General features: G+C 39.5%; 1 protein-coding gene across 6 annotated transcripts in view; it reads left to right on the top strand.

The window, feature by feature from the left end:
• Positions 1 to 15,987, top strand: part of CTNNA3 (catenin alpha 3) — a 427,746-nt gene that overhangs the window by 295,872 nt on the left and 115,887 nt on the right. For 5 of the 6 annotated variants that reach the window (XM_053983470.1, XM_053983472.1, XM_053983468.1 and 2 more), the window contains one exon: positions 1,178 to 1,334. In XM_053983470.1, the coding sequence (XP_053839445.1) occupies positions 1,178 to 1,334 (157 nt within the window). Of the gene's footprint in view, positions 1 to 1,177; positions 1,335 to 8,582; positions 8,696 to 15,987 lie in introns of all 6 variants that reach the window. The other variant, XM_053983474.1, reaches the window with a different exon arrangement.

Genomic DNA, 15,987 nt, shown 5'->3' on the forward strand with positions numbered 1-15,987 from the left:
GAGCTTCTGCTCTTTTCCTGTACTGTAACAAATATTTGTTACCAAGTCAGGAACCCAGCCGACCAAAAATGGGGAAGGCAGAATTCTCATTGCTACTGCACCAGCATATTCTGGTCTACCTTGCAAAATCTTTTTTGATTGTTTCCAGGGCCACTGTGCAACTTGAACAGTTTCTTCCTTTTTTAGGAAGCGAAAGATAACTTGTAATAAATTTCATTTGGGATGTTGGGGTTTTTTTCTTTTTTTCCTGCTGCTCTTCCTGTGCTTTTTAATTCCCTGCCATGCTCAGCAACAAGGGTGTGTTGTTTTTATTCTCCCCATGGTTTATGTGGTATTTGGTTGTCTTAAAATCATTCCCTCCTTGATAAATAAGCAGCATTCAGAAGGAAAGAAAGGGAAGTGCGAGGTTAATGTTCAGCTTCTACCCAGCATGTGTCTTAGTTTAATTTAAAAATGTGTATGTATATAACATCAATAAAGTTCCATATTAGGAAAAAGCCTCTCTAGCTAATTGACTGAAGAGGTATCTATAGCAATAATCACTTTGGGATCTAGTGTTTGCACCTTCAGTTAGTCTTCTCTGAAAGAGGTGAAATCTACCCTCTTCATGTGGATATAATTTCTGATTTTAGTCTGAACTGATTGAGCACAACCAGACTGCTGCTTTAATCTAGGTATAGTATGTGTTGTGTCCCATACCTCTGATCCTAAAAGACACACCTGTTGTTCTGGAAAAACCTCCCACTTTTACGTGGCAGAGGCTGATTTTCTCTCTCTCAGTGGAGATACTCCACAGCAAGCTTTTGATGTTAAACTCAGAACCGAAATGATGGTTGCTGTTCTCGTGTGTGCCTGAAGCATATGTGAGTGAAAACCTCCTTGTATTTGATATCCTGCAAACTGGAAGAGTGTGATTTTTCCAACTGAAACCAAAATGTTGGGATTTTGCTGTCCTCTTCCATCAGCTTCTTAATTTATAAAGCTGAAATGGAAGTTGGCCTAAGCAACATCTGACTGATACTTGTGCTTGAGAACAGAGCCAAAAGCTGAGCAAACTTTTGTTTGGGGAACAGGAATGTTGCTTTGCTAGGTTAAGTAAAACATAAGTGTTGTATTGCACTAGATTTGATTTCTGAAGAAATAATTATTTAGTTGGTTTTGTCTGTTTTTGGTACAGGTTATTAATGCTGCTTTAGCTCTTGCTGCCAGACCAAAAAGTCAAGTTGTGAAAAACAACATGGAGATGTATAGGAGTACGTGGGAGAATCACATCCGTGTTCTTACTGAAGCTGTGGATGACATAACAAGTATTGATGATTTCCTTGCTGTATCAGGTATGATAATTTTCAAATCCAGTTGTTCTTTTATATGCTTTGAAAAATTTTCATCACTTTTCAATAGGAAAACGGTGAAAGATGAGATTGTATAGTGATTTGTGAACACATTGCTGTTGTTTCAAATGTCCCCACCCAGTGGATATTCCTGCTGTGCATGGTGTAGAGCTGGGCAGGAGTCCCTGGGGCTGACCAGGTGGGTGTGACAGGGGTACATTTATCCATCCCCACAGCTTCATTTACCTCTGCAGTTTCAAATCCTCTCTGCAGCTGTGAGAAGTGTCTGAGGAAAGGAAGTGCATATCCCTGTGCATACAGCTTAAACAAGAGGTTCTTGTGATACCCTGTGTTCCAGTTGCTGGGGAATGCACAGTAGAATTTCTGGAATTTTCAGTGTCACGGATATTTGTCACACAGAATATACTTTCACAGATCTCTTCAGTGAAAGAGGCCTTGGGTAGTAAACTGTATTTACTGAAGCAGTGTCTTCAGCATTTAAAAAGAAGAGAGAAAACAGTTGTTTCAGTTTTTGCAGTTTAAAGATCCCAGTTCTGAATTAAGTTTCTGCCCTCACAGTCTCACTTTCCTTAGTGAGGAAAACAGAAACATTTCAGTTGCACAGTGCCTTTTTTTTTTTTCTGTTGCTCCTGCTAAAATACACCTTCATATGCATAGTTTAGAAATCCTTGTATTGTGAAGCACATGTAAATTTATATAATTCTACTTTTCTGATTTCTCTTAAAGTAGCATAACATGGAAAGGAAGGAAAAGTTTGTCTCATCTGCCTCAAATGTGGTCTAATTTCTGTGTGTCCTTATGGTCAGTGGGCTCTGTGCTTGCCCATTTCTCTTTGGGCACATCCTTTGGGCTTACTGCCATTAGTTAGGACTGCTTGGTTTATGCAGCAGTAGGAAACACGAGTAGTTCTGCAGGTGTCAGTAGTTTAAAACCCTTGTAAGTGAACTCACAGCTAAGTTCATATTCCCAAGGTTTGCTTTGCCCATTAAACCTGAGGGTTTAATGCCTGGAAGGGGCAGAGTTTGGGTGTTCACTGCTCTAAAGCTTACTTGGTATCGTCACCGTGGGGGCTGGAAGCTGCTGGAATGGAGTCCCAGTAAGTGAGTGGTGTTTTTCTTACCATCAGGGTGTGGATACTGCAGTGCAACCAGCATGAGCAGACATGGCTGTTCAGGCCCTTTGTGGGTCTGCTTATGTGGGATACAGACTTCTCCTCAGGGTAGGGAAATTCTCCTTGCTTTACAAGGCCAGCTGGTGTACCTGGCAAGTGACTTAGATCTGAGTGTAGGAGAATTTGCTGCAAATAGTGTGGCTTAGTTATTCATAGTTTCTCTCCTGTGTGTATCTCAGCATCTTCATACAGAGTAGCATAACCTGAGAACTATTTTCTCCCTCTGTAAGTTAGCCTTTGATGGAAGTGCTTTATGAACCTGCCTTTGCTTATAGTGCAAGTCTTCCCTGTTCCTGAGATTTCCTGAAATTTATGCAGGTTTTGCTAAAGCTGTTAATAAAGAAATGAAACAAGTCAATTGCTAATGAATAAAATACATGAATCTCTTTAAAACTCAGGAGATTTCATAGTAGGTTAAAAATCTTCTGTCAGATTTATTGAGCTCAATTATTATTTTTATCTATACAGCTATGATTCATTGAAATGGCACATTTCAGGTTTGTTTTTTATTTTTTCCCCAAAATTTCTTGGACTGGAAGAATAAAATTAAGCAATCCAATAATAACTGTGTAGAAGAAAAATCTGTCATTGGGCAGCTGCTCATTTCAGAGAAGACTCCTGGCTTTTTAGTGCATTTATAGTCTTTGGTTGAACACATTAAAGTGATTGACTGTTTCACAGTAAGTAAGGGCAGAAACTAATTCAGGTAGCACTAATGTGTAGGCCTACATGCCATGAGGTCCAAGAAAGGCAAACATTGCTGTATTTCCTTTAAACTGTGTGTAGCACATCTTCTGTAAGCTTTGGTAGAACCCTTTGGCACATGTTAATTTAATTTGTTTAAACTTCAAGTGTCATGCTTGTTCTTAAGGGCTCTGTTGAGAAGATATTTCTCTATGGCAATGTCACCTTTTTGCTTTGGGAAGGTTTTTTTTACTAATTCATGTACAAAGAAGTAATTATTAGGAGTAATTGTAAGGAGCAGTGCAAACCACTCTTGGTTTACTCCACAGGGTATTAGCACCATTGCTGTGTTCTGAGGGATTAAAACATTCACATACTGCTCTGTCTAAATAGAAGGGTTAGAAGTGTAATAGGAGATGGTATCTGCCCCTTTTTGGAAATGACTCAGTAATTAGGAAAGGTAATGTGCATTGAGGGTTTTGCATCGTGTTTGAGAGGAAGGGAATTCCAGAACTGGTATTTAATGGCTCTGTTTTATTTCTACAGAAATTAGTATTGCACCTCTCATGCCAATGTGGGCATTCTGGGCAAGAAATACCTTTTTAAATGGAAGATTCCTTTCAAAACAGGTTCTGGCTGTGGCAGCTCCTCACTCATGTGACTTACAGTTGCTGAGTTTGCAGGTGGTGGGGGAAAGGATGAATCCTGGAGTGTCAGAATTGCATTCAGAGTTACAGGACACTTTTTAGGAAATACAGTAAACACACCTTCCCCAGTGGTTCTGGCGATTCAGAACTCTGCATCATACAGGAGAATTGCCTACTTTAAAGTTCATTTAAAATTTCTTCTTGGACTGATTGAGAGGTCAGTTATTTCTGACAATCCTGCCTGTCCCACTGGCACGCAGGGAATAAGAATTGTGAGCATTTGGAAGGTTGGTTGTTTTTTCCTTGTTGCTTATTTTTTTGTTTTGTTTGTTTTTAATTTTTTTTTAATGTTCTCATAAATGATAGCTAATAATAAACAAAATGCTGCTCTTCTTTTTCTGTATTGGTCTTTGATTTTCAGATTCATGCATCTTGAAATTGGATTTTTTTTCAGTTGTGTTTTGTTCTTGCCAGTTATATGGTACTATAATCAAAGGAGAACAACAAAAAAATAGACGAAATCAGGTCTTTTGCAAGTGAATAAGAGGTCTGATTGGAAATAGTTGCAGTGGAGGTCTGTTCCTTATAAAGGAAAGCAAGAGTTAATGACTTGTGTTAAAAAAAAGTCATTGTAATTATGAAACATTATGAATTATGATACTGTTGTTCATAGATTTGTTACACCTTGTAGGAACAGAGAATCAGTCTCAGCCTATCGGTTTTGGATAGTTAATTTATGCAAGGAAGAATGTGGGTGTTAATCTTTACAACCCACTGACATTAAGTTAAAAAATTACTGTCATCCATTTATCATGATGATGTGAAGTCTGCAGATCCATAAATTAAAATGTGCTGTTGCATTTGAGGCATGAATTTCCAGGAAACTGGTTTTGTTCTGCTTGTAATTGCATTCATGGTGGTAAATCTGAAGTTTTATCCTCAAGCCTCTGCTCATGTTAACTGGCTCTTAGTGTCTTCTCCCTCGTACAATTAGCCTGAAACAGAGTTTGAGGCTCCTTTCCCAATGTTGATTCTTCTGTGTTATTTTAATACTCTTTTATTCAAAACTGCCTTAGTGAACCTAGTGGGTGTAGGTAGAAAATCTGAAATGTCAGTATTTCCTTCTTTTGTGTGTATGTTTTCTGCTCCTGATGATGGTGTGTAATTGCAATGACAGGCTAATTGCAATTATTAAGTATTTCAATTTTGTCATGTGTTAGAAAAACAGTAAGAAAAGACTTGGCTCTTTTAGTCCCAGAATTAACTTTTTCAAGGATCATATAGGTAAGATCTGAAGTGTGTCTATATATACAAAATTCTCAGGACCTGTGGGGTGGTGTTTTTTTTTTTTTTTTTTTTCCTTTCTGTTGTCTTTTTGAAGAGCTTGCATGACAGTCCCCTGCACTGCTTCTGTGTCCTGTTAAAGTCCTTGCCCAAACTAAGATTTCATCAGCTGGGCCTTCTCTTCAGCCTCCCTAATGCTGTCCTGAATTTTGCTGGTTGTAATATTTATAATATCACAATGCTTAAATTCCTTTAATAGTAGCTCCTCTTTTGCCAAAATGGAAGTGCCATGTTTTCATAAAACTGTTTCCTTGTTCGTCTCTTTTCTCATTCCTCCACGTGTGTGAGTAAATCTGTCTTCTTCAAGTACAGTCCACAAATGACCCAGAGCCTTTTTTGTTGTGTAAAATGAAGTCTGTGCTCTCTGCCCTTTTATGTAACTTCTTAAAATAAAATTTGTCTAAAGTGCATTTTGTCCCTTTTAATTGCATCAGCACTTTTAACTGAATTAATTTTTTAAGATAAATCCGTTCCAAATAATGGGTAATAAGTCATTAGACACTGAGAGGGTTTTGTCTGATGTCCAGTTTGTTATTTCCCTGCCAGAAGTTCTGTTTGCTGCTCTTTTCCTGACGAAGTGAGGAAAAGAGGGAATGCTGTGACTTCCATGTCTGCCTCAGGTGAGGGTTTGTGTCCTTGCCCCCTGCAGTTTGCACTGCTGTATTGACAAATGTGGACACAGGCAAATCAATCTGCAGTGGAATCAATCTGCAGAGGGCCTCTGGTAGTCCTGTGAACAGAACAGTATTTTATAATGAATCCACAGGTGCCCCACAAATTCAGCTCCTTACAGGAGCTGGCCTGAGGGCTCTTAAATAGGTAAAGACTTCAGAGACTGCTGAAGAAATTCTGTGATGGGATAAAGGATCATTCAAGATTACCTGAGCAGGCAAAAGAGAGCAGCATTTATGCTGAAGAACTGGGACCAATCAGTGGCTCCTGACAAGAAGGACAAGAGCCATCGTTCACTTTCCTGTGGTACTCTTGTTCTGGGGTGATGGGCAGACTTTCAGAGCAGATCCAAGGAAACCTTGCACATTTTTCCCACCAAATGGAGCACAGAAGATTACATTCCACATGTGGAGTGTGCAGGGAATTCCTGAAAAGTCTGAAATCATGCAAGCTAGATGTCTTTTCCAGTCTTGTAGTCTTTCCCTTGGAATCTAAAAATTATGTTTTTCCAAGCATGGTGGGAAACAGTATCATGCCACCATGTTAGAACAAAAGTTGCCTTTTAATGTAAACCTGTGCCATCAGAAACTACTTTTAATTCAAGGCAAGCAGCAAAAGATTGGATTTTACAGTAAAGCTGTTGAAGAAAATCCTTTTTGTGGGTGCAAACAGTCTTATGGCCATCAACAACAGCTAAGAGATGATATTTTGGACTGCTTTTGTTTGATTTCAGTGAAAATTTCTCAGTTCAACATCAGGAAAAAGAACCTACCATATGTATTTTAGCCACAGGCTTATTTTTGAAGACGTAATTTACAGATCTCAAAGAGGGAGCAAATGCCCAGCTTCACTTCTTTCCCCAACATTTACAGCTCCAGATCTGGAGCCCCAGCTGCTGCTGCTGCTGCAGTTTCTAGAGCTGGGAGAGATCTTCAGAAGTTGATTAGGAAAGAGTGGGTCAGGTGGACTTGATGACCATGTGGGATAACATGTATGAAACAGCTGAATAGAGAAGCAGAATTAAAGACTAACAAGGATTAGAAGAGAGCTCTGAAGATTCTCTACTAAAAGCATCTTGTGCAGAGCAGGGCAAACTTCCAATTTCCTGCAGAAATTCAATTTGAGACTTCTTCAGTTATATGTGGTCCAGATCTTGGTTTTAATTTGGTCTTAGCAAGTATTGTACAACAAATCCTAAGCAATGCAACACAACTAGTATTAATCTACTGCAATAAAATGTAAAAAATGTCTGCTTGGCAAATCCCTTCTCCTGCTTGCATCACTGAGAGAAGAATGAAGTTCATCTGAATCACGCCAATTAAGAGTAGAATCATGTAAGAGTATTTCCATAAGATATATTTTTGTTCTTCTCCAGCCTGTTCCAGGTTTAAGGGTTATTTTTGGCTTTCGTTGCATTTTTTTGGAAGAGCTACATGAGATGGACTTTTGTGTCTCAGCTCTGTTCCTGTGTATATTGTTGGTGTTCTTTGTAGGCTTTGTATTAATGTCTGTTTGTGATGGATGGCATAAAGCAGCTGAATGAAGTTTGTGCAGTTCTTTGCTCACGTTCTCCTGGACTCGGGTACCATGGATTGCACTGAGCAGCTGTCAGTCTTAACACACTTCATCCTTAAGGGACCTTAAATTAGACAGTTGCACGCTTTGTCATTGTCTCTGCATTACTATTAAGCCAGTGTTTGTTATGAATAATAACTTTTTTAAGAAAAGTAGTTGTTAAATAGGTGATTTATTTTTTTTTACCAAGTCTGATGAGCATTTCTTCCTCCATCTTCAGCTGAATACATTTCCTAAGCTTAGTCTCCCTTGTTTTTCTTCAGTACTCAGTGGACAGAGAAGCTCATTTTGGGAGAGTGTGACTGCTTGTTCTGGATGATGCAGTCATTCTCTCATAAATACAGAAAATGCTTGCTGAGATTAGACTAATATAAAATGTTATTAATTCTCCCCTTCATCTTCTGGTCTGGTGTATTTCCTGTTGGTAGTGAGGTATTTTTAAATATGTAGCAGATCTGTAACATTTTGGTGCAACAGAGGCAGACCTTTCCTCAATTTCTTCAAAATTACTTTGCATCAGCCATTTAAAAAAAAAAACCCTCATGTCTGTTTAGTTCCTCTGCCTTTTCACATCCCTAAATGCAATTACATGCGAGTACTCTTCCAGGTTTTATAATGTTCTCTGAATATCACACAGCCTTCCTTATCTCTGCCCTGTGGTAGTTACTCTGCTGTTGAGCTGTTCTTCATTATTCAGTGTCACATTCTGTATAAAGGTATTCTTAAGAAATAACATTCTTGATGCTGTCCTGTTAATGGCATCGTATTAATTTATCCATGATTGTGTTATAGTCTACCCAGTGCTGTTTTTTTTTTTTCCTCCCAGAACCTCAGGTGATCTGAAAGAATAATTTATAGTTGCCATAGGAGGCAGGCAGGCAGGATGGAAACAGGCCAAGATATGAAGGGGGTGTTAATATCTTTTTGTTACACTTGAAGGGAAGAGAAGGCTCTGGGGTTTTAGTGTAAAGCCCCTTTTTCTTGTTAGCAACAAAACCAGCAAACTTCAAGCTAAAGATAGCTTAATGTAACTTAATTTCTGACAGTTTGAGAGAGGAGGGTGCAGAGCAGCAGAGGTGGTTAATGTATTCTCCTCTGTTCATTGTGTCTGCTAACCAGTGGTTCTGCTTCTTTTAGGATCTGTGATGGTTCCCACTGATGGCCACACATCAGCAAACTGTGTCCAAACTAAAGTGGTAGTTACTCTGGAAAAGCCTGTCCGTCCCTACTAATTCTGCTCATGTTCCATTGTAAGTTTAAGATCTCCTTAGAAATTTATTTAAAGCCAACTGCTGAAGTTCAGGTTAAAAGTTCTGAAAGGTTGTATCCAATGTTGTAGCATTTTGAAGTTCAGAAACCATTTTACAAGTGATTTCTCCTCATTTTATTCCTAAATTTGCTCAGTTCTTCAGTAGTGTGCATTTCAGTTGAAAATTTCTCATTTCCTTCCTCTTCTACCCCAAAATCTTCTAATTTCATTCCTTTGAAGTTTTAGAATATAAACTTTCAGTGTCCTTCCTTCCTCATTTTCTCATTAAGACCAACTGAAAAAGCCTTCTGAAAAAAGATGCCAATGTGGGTAAGGCTGTAAAACTTTAATGCTTTGTCTGCTTATTTAGGGTAGCCACTTGCAAACAGTGTATGACATCTCTGCATCTCTGCCTTTGTTTTTTTTCTGTTTTTTTTTTTTTTTTTTTTTTTTTTAATGCACTTTATTGTGTTGTGGTTTTGTTCAGTGATTCAGGAATGTGTGTTAGTGCTCATTGTGCTGAACAGCTACACTAAGCCTGCATTTTGGGAGGTGGTAGTCTGAGGTTACTGCAGTTTGCACTTCTGCAGGCACAGCTTTATGTGCTTTACTGGTCGCTTGTTTTTTTTTATTTTTCAAAATACACAGTTCTGCTCAAGTCAGATCCAAAGTGTTGGGTGTAATCAGGGCTAATCAGATTAGATAATATAATAATGCAGTGATTTTCATCTTAGTGGCTACAGAAATGCTCTTAGAATGGACTCTGAGATTGAGATATCTAAGGGGCTCCCTAGTAGGGCTTTGTAGAGGTAAGATCACCCTTTTAACTTTGTGACATACATCTTTTATTATGTTAAAAAAAACACCACTGGATGAGTAGCACTTCTGTGCATGGAAAGGCTAAGTCTCAGCATGGAAGTATTAATAGCATGATTTTTTGGATTTTGACTGGGCTCTATTTCACATCACTTTGGACAGTTGTAGTCATTGAGATGGCAATCTAGACAGTTGAAGTCACTCAAACTGCAAAATATACTGTAAATACTTGGGCAAGGAGTAGGGCAATGATTCTGATTTCTGTCTTGCTTATCTCTCTTGATATAATTTGTTTTCCATCAATAGTTTAAAGTTCTGGTTCCGTTTATTGCCACTTTTGCAGTCCATGTAGCATGTTTACAGATAAATCACAAAAACTGCCAATTACGGATTCGCCCTTAGCGAATGGAGATCATGGGGAAAAAAACCCAAACCAACAAGGTGCTATTGAGAGACTTAAGATTAAATTCAGTGTTGTCATGCTGGCCTTCTGGCACCTGCAATAGCAAAATACCGTGCCTTGCTTTTTGCAGGAGAATAAACGTAAGAACTGAAGTTTAACACAAGAGATGTACGCGCTTAATTACGGTTCCAGTAGGAAGGTAAATGACACTGTGGGTTTCAATAACTTGTATATCAGGTTTGTTCAGCCTGACTGTAATGTGCTTCAGGATAAATAGGAATTCACTAAACTTAAAATGGCCGAGCTCCCTCTTTGTTGTTCTCACCTGGCTTGTAAGAAAACAGCCTTGGATTTTTCCCTTTTTTATCAACACTAAGAGCTGGATCTGTGTGTCACTGAGCATGCACAGTTTGTTCTTGGTGGTGCAGCTCTTAGCCCTTGATGACCCACCTGGAAACTCTGTCAAAACCATCATAATACTTTGTCCTCGCTGGGAAAATCCTCTTACTTTTCCCTGCTCTTTCTTTTAAACTCTTTTTCTTCCATAACGTTACAATAGCTGTCATTTCAACAATGTAGGGATGTATCCTGTGGAGGAGTAGGAGGTTTAGTTGTGCTGCTTACTGAAATGGATATTTTTAAATGGAAGTAAGGACAAGAACTATTTGCAGCATCTTAGATACATCTTTACTATCAGATATTCTTTGGGAAATCACAGCATTATTTGCCTTTAATTACTGTTGAGCTAGCATGCTTCTAGTGTTTTCTTAATTGACTTCAGAAATTTCTAGGCTCACCTGTAGTAACTGATTTGTAGGTCAGTATTTTGTATAGGCTTAGGGTTTTTTTTTTTTTCACTACACATTTAAGTTCATTGACATTGAACTGGTTTGCTTAATTCACTGATCACTTGGTGCTGTGATACCATCTTCAGTTCTTTGTTGTCAGCTTTGACTGTCTGGGAATGAGAAAAGACAAGAAAAATTCCCTCCTTCATTACTTTGGTACTCTCCTTTTATATTGCTTTTGAAAGCATTGAATTACACTATTTCAGAGCCAATCCCTGTGGAAATGCTGGCTTACAGAGTTGGGAAGACTGTCTGCTTGTTTCTGCCCTTTCTTTTGTCTTGTGTAAGAAGCAACACCAGTAAATCTGTCATTTATTCTGTGCCATCTCAGAGCTCTCTGGGAATAGCAGTTGAAAGCCTTTTAGAAATCCGGTGTACAGTTACCAGCTGCAGTACTTACTTCACTTTTTGCTGGTGCCTCCAGTTTGTGATACACAGCTTCCTACTCTATGGGGCTACTTGGACTCTTAATTATGCAATATTCCTGTCTCTCTCTGTTCTCTTTTATACAGTAGTTAATACCAGTTTGCCAGCAGAAATACTACACACAGCTTTCTGATTGCCCTCATTCCTCCCAGCTGCCTCACAAGTTACCACCACAGTCATCCATTTTTCTTACTCTGCTATGAAGATAAATAGAACTTGAAATGCTGCATGTCACAATGGATAGTTGGAGTAATTTTGTTTTCCTCAGAGGAATGTCTTCTTCCTGGAGATTTGTTGATGTCATGGTATCAATTTTGTTTTAACTGAAAATCTTGCATCGTCTCCTGCCTCCCTTCAATATCCATATTCCATATCCTTGCCTCAGAAGTAGCTTACAGTCCTGATACACTGATTTAAATGCAGATTGCTCTTGCAACACTCCTGCCTAGACCCAAGAGCAAACTAGAGTGTGTTATTACACTTGTTTGGCCGTGTGTTCTTAGGGATTGCTTGGTTAGGTGTGGTGTGTCCTGCCACCAGATCTGACCCTGCATCACAGGCTCATTTTGGGAACCATTCTGACAAGCCTTGTCCCATAAAAACCTGCTATACAAAATTAGTATTTTCTAAATCAAGATTTTCTGCGCTTGTTAGTGAGGGTATGGGAACATTTTAGTGGTGAACTTCTGGAGAGCTGTAGAGGGGTAAGAGTGACTGGGATGCATGGAGTCACTGAGCAAGTAGGCAGGACTAAGGAGCTGGGTAGTGCAGTTCAACAGTGGACTTGGAATTTTGATGACTTGAGGTTTTCATTCAGAAACTGAAATTTCATTTTGAATTCCTGCTCTGTTCTTCCCGAATTTCAGTAAGTTGTTGCTGAGACTTTGTTAGCTGCGAGATTCATTTCTCATCACGGGCTTTGCAAACTACTGCAAAGTAAGTTCCTCAAAAGTTTTGAAGGCTGATGCATTTGGAATTCACTTTATATGGGATTTGGGTGGGCTGAGATTTGGCAGCCTTTGAAGCATGGTCCAAGATGCACGGGTTTGATGCAGATTTGGATTAATTTTTCGTGTGTTTATTTCCCAACAGGCTGCTTGCTAATGGCTTTCCAGCTGCAGCTGTGGCAGTAGCTTTTAATGGATTTGTGCAGCTTTGCAGGAATTGATTTGCTTGCTTTTTGTAATGAGGCCTACTGGAAATATACACAAGTGTTCCCAAGAACTGGTATGAAAATAAGCACAACCAAATGGTAAGGGAAGATTTTGGTCAATGGTGTTAAGAGTTTAAGGTGACAGTGCTACTGTAGTGCAGAATGTGGGACTCTGTTTCAAGGATAAGATACAAAAGCTTTTTCTGGGAGAGCAGGATCCAGTTGTGTTGTAGTTCTGAAACTGGAGTGTGCTTTTATTACTGGAAGCAGCATATCAAATCTGTTCTTTCAAAATGAAACATGAGAAAACAGACTGGCATGTGTGCACAAGATGAGCAAAGCTAAGTCCTCTCTTGTGAACCTGTTACCAAGCAGTAGTACACAAATGAGGTTTTCTTGATAATCCAAAGGCAGCCTACCTTTGAAATCTCCAGCAGCTGGACTGGACATGTGCTTGTTTGCTGCAAAGCTGGGAACCCTTAGCACCTGGGGGAGAAAAAGCAAGTGTGAAATCAAAGGGAGTGCTAATTGAGTATGTGAGGTGCACCAAATCTGACTTATGTCCTGACTTCTGTTGCCCATAAGTTTAGCAGATAGTTCAGATTTGGTCCCAGAAATTTGGTGGATGGTAGTGTAATGAAACTTACAACACACCTCCCAGACTTACGTCCTCCAAAACCCAAACAAGCTGAAAACAAACAGGCAGCACCTGTCCTCCACCAAGAACAAAAATGGTACCAGCTTAGACTTCAGTGGGAAAACCGAAGAGGCAGCTTTTCTCTGCAAGTGAGAGGTGACTTTTCCACAGCAAACAACACAGTTTGCAGAGGAGTATCCACCAGGAAAACCGACAAGTTTGTCACAGCTTTGCCACCATTTTTGCAAGGGAGACTTGGGGTTTCCTACCCCAATTGTCTCCTGTCAATGAAATGTTTTCTATCTGTTAACTCTTGTCCCTCTGTGCACTGGTTGTTGTATCAAAAAGTACTTATAGGTGTTGATCACCTGCTTAGTACAGGAGGTACAGAGCTGTAAGAGAATATTATCATAAAGTCAGAATTTTCACCTGAGCAATTATCTAAGAGTGGCAGATGGCTGTTACCTTTAAACAGTATTTTACAGACCAATGAAATAGGCACCATTTAACATAATGGCTGCTTTGTTGCACACACTGTGAAGCAGGTAATGCAGAGCTCTCCAGTTTTACACCCCTGATCTTGCAGAAGGAAATAGATGATATATTATCACATTTCTTAATTCTCCCCTCTCCCCACCCAAGGAAAAGAAATCTCTCGAAGGTAACAAATTGTCCAAACCTTCCAGCTGATGCAAAGACAGACATTCTCTAGTAATTGCAAATTTCTTCTTATGCTGTTTGGTCCAAACTGGGAAGATTGCCAGCTCTTCATTCTGTAGCATGCGCTCTGAAATTATGAACTAGGTTATCAGCTATGCATTGATTTGTAAGATAGCTGCTATGAACTATTTCCCTGTAATCTGGCTAGTTATTTCCCTGCTTCAAAGACTTTTCCTTTCCAGTGAGGTACATCTCAGTGTAATTCCTGGCATAAACTAATTCTTTCAGATAATCCTTTACTCGGAAATCATTGCTTTTGCCATTTTAGACTTAAAGATTTAGGATTTATCAAGGCCTTTCTGAGTTTTTAAGAGATATTTTCATGAAGTTAGGCAATATTTTAGCTAGATTTGGATTCTGAATGCAGAACTTAAAAAGCAAAATAAATTTTCCTTTTCCCAGCCACAGAAGGGCAGAAACCAAAATTATTTATGCCCTGCTTAGGGCCAGCTCATATTTCACCTAGGGCAATAAAAGTGCAGACTTCAGTTCTTTCTCTTTTGGCAGAGCAAATGGTATGGAAAATTGAATCTCAACTTTCCTAGCACTGAGAATACAACTTTTTTTTTTTTTAATTAATTGGGTGTTTAAGTAACTCTGCATTGAAACCGGGCAGGCAGGTGGGGCACAAAAAGACCAAGCCAGGGCTTGTGGAGCATTTTTTGTGGGACACAGGTGTCTGCTTACATGCTGAAGGAGAATGCTCTCCTGTAGCTCAGAATTCTCCTGCAGACAGCTCCAGCAGGCTGCTGCAAAAGTAATGGCAATGAAGAAACAAAGGAGCAAATTGCCAGGAAAAGTCTCTCCTGTTCTGTAGTTCATCTCCTGGAAAAAGAAGCCTCCCAGAATTTTTACCTGAGGTTTATAAAAGTGACAGAAAGGGAAAACTGTCTCCTGTATTTTTTGAGAGGGAATGTTCTGAGAGGATAATGAATGCTCTGGCTGTGCAGTGTGGTGGAAATGAAGGGAACAGGCCCAAACTGAGTAGAAAGAAAATGTTATCCTGTGTATTTTTTGAGCTGACTGGCACATACTAAGGGAAAATGTGACAGAATTTTGTAAGGCAAATAATTCTCCATTATCCAGTAGCTAAAATGAAGAGTGAAAAGTAATTATTACGTCTAAGATACCAAGCTCAAAAGAAAAGTCTAAGTTAAGGCTGCCAGTCAGTGGCAAATGTTCAGAACAGTGCTATGTCAGAGTCTGTAAAAGGCCTTGCTGATGTGGAAGAGGCGTGTTCCAGTCATCTGGGGAGTCTGGTGTGCCCCTGCTCTCTTTGGCTGGCAGTTCTTACTGTTCTTCCCTGTCTGTCACAGAATCCTAAAGCCATTGTGGTTGGGAGGGACCTGCAGGTCTAGTTTGTTGTGCTGCTCACAGCTGGGTCTGTATTGTATTCAGACCAAGAGCAACCTCACAGAGCTCTTTATTCTGGTGAATCCCATTATCCTTGAGTGATTCCCCATCTCTCCCACCCCAGTCCTCAGCAGCTTCATTTTGACTGTCACTGCTCATTGGCCAGCCTCCCACTGAAGAAGTGAAAAACCAGAGACAATTAACCTGTTAATGCAGAATTAAGGTTACGTGGCAATGTTTTTCTAGTATTCTGCATTCACTAAAATTTAAATCCCTAAAAAGCATTGTTAGAGGAGAGAGGTGTATGCTGGTTACCTCATAGCTTCTTGGATCTGTCTGGAAACACTTTAAATAAAATATTTACACCTAATACAGTATTAGCTGCTTTTTGGAGCAATTTAGTAAAGCTGGGTGTGTAAAGCAGGTTAGTTGAAGTAGGGCTTGCTATGGAAGAGGAAGTGGAGACTATTTGTCAGTTTTTGAGCAGATTTAGGGGACTGTAGAATCATTGAGTGGTCTGGGCTGGAAGGGACCTTGAAACCCATCTAGTTTCCCTGCCCTGGGCAGGGAAAGCATCAGCTAGATCTGGTTGCACATGTAGCATGAGAATTCTGATGTAAATAACTGCACATGGAACTATCAGTCTCCCTGCTATGGTTGAGACAGAAAAAGGTTTCCTCGTCTAATTTTCCTAGAAAAAGGTTTGCTGCCTCATGTTGGCCCAGTGGTCATTGTTATCAGGGGTCAGTGTGGTCAGGTTAAGGTTGAAGGGGTTTATTCCATTGTACTTCAAGAAGTTGAAGTTGATGAATTTGTTAAGAAGGTAAATTACTCTCTTGGAAGCAATTCACTGGTTTTGGTTATAGCTGCTTCAGTGAAGAGAATGCTCTTCTAGGAGAGAGTTGTTATTAAGGTCAGGATTACCTGGGTTATCAGC

The sequence above is a fragment of the Vidua macroura genome, chromosome 8 (genome assembly GCF_024509145.1).
Source record: "Vidua macroura isolate BioBank_ID:100142 chromosome 8, ASM2450914v1, whole genome shotgun sequence".
NCBI lineage: Eukaryota > Metazoa > Chordata > Aves > Passeriformes > Viduidae > Vidua > Vidua macroura.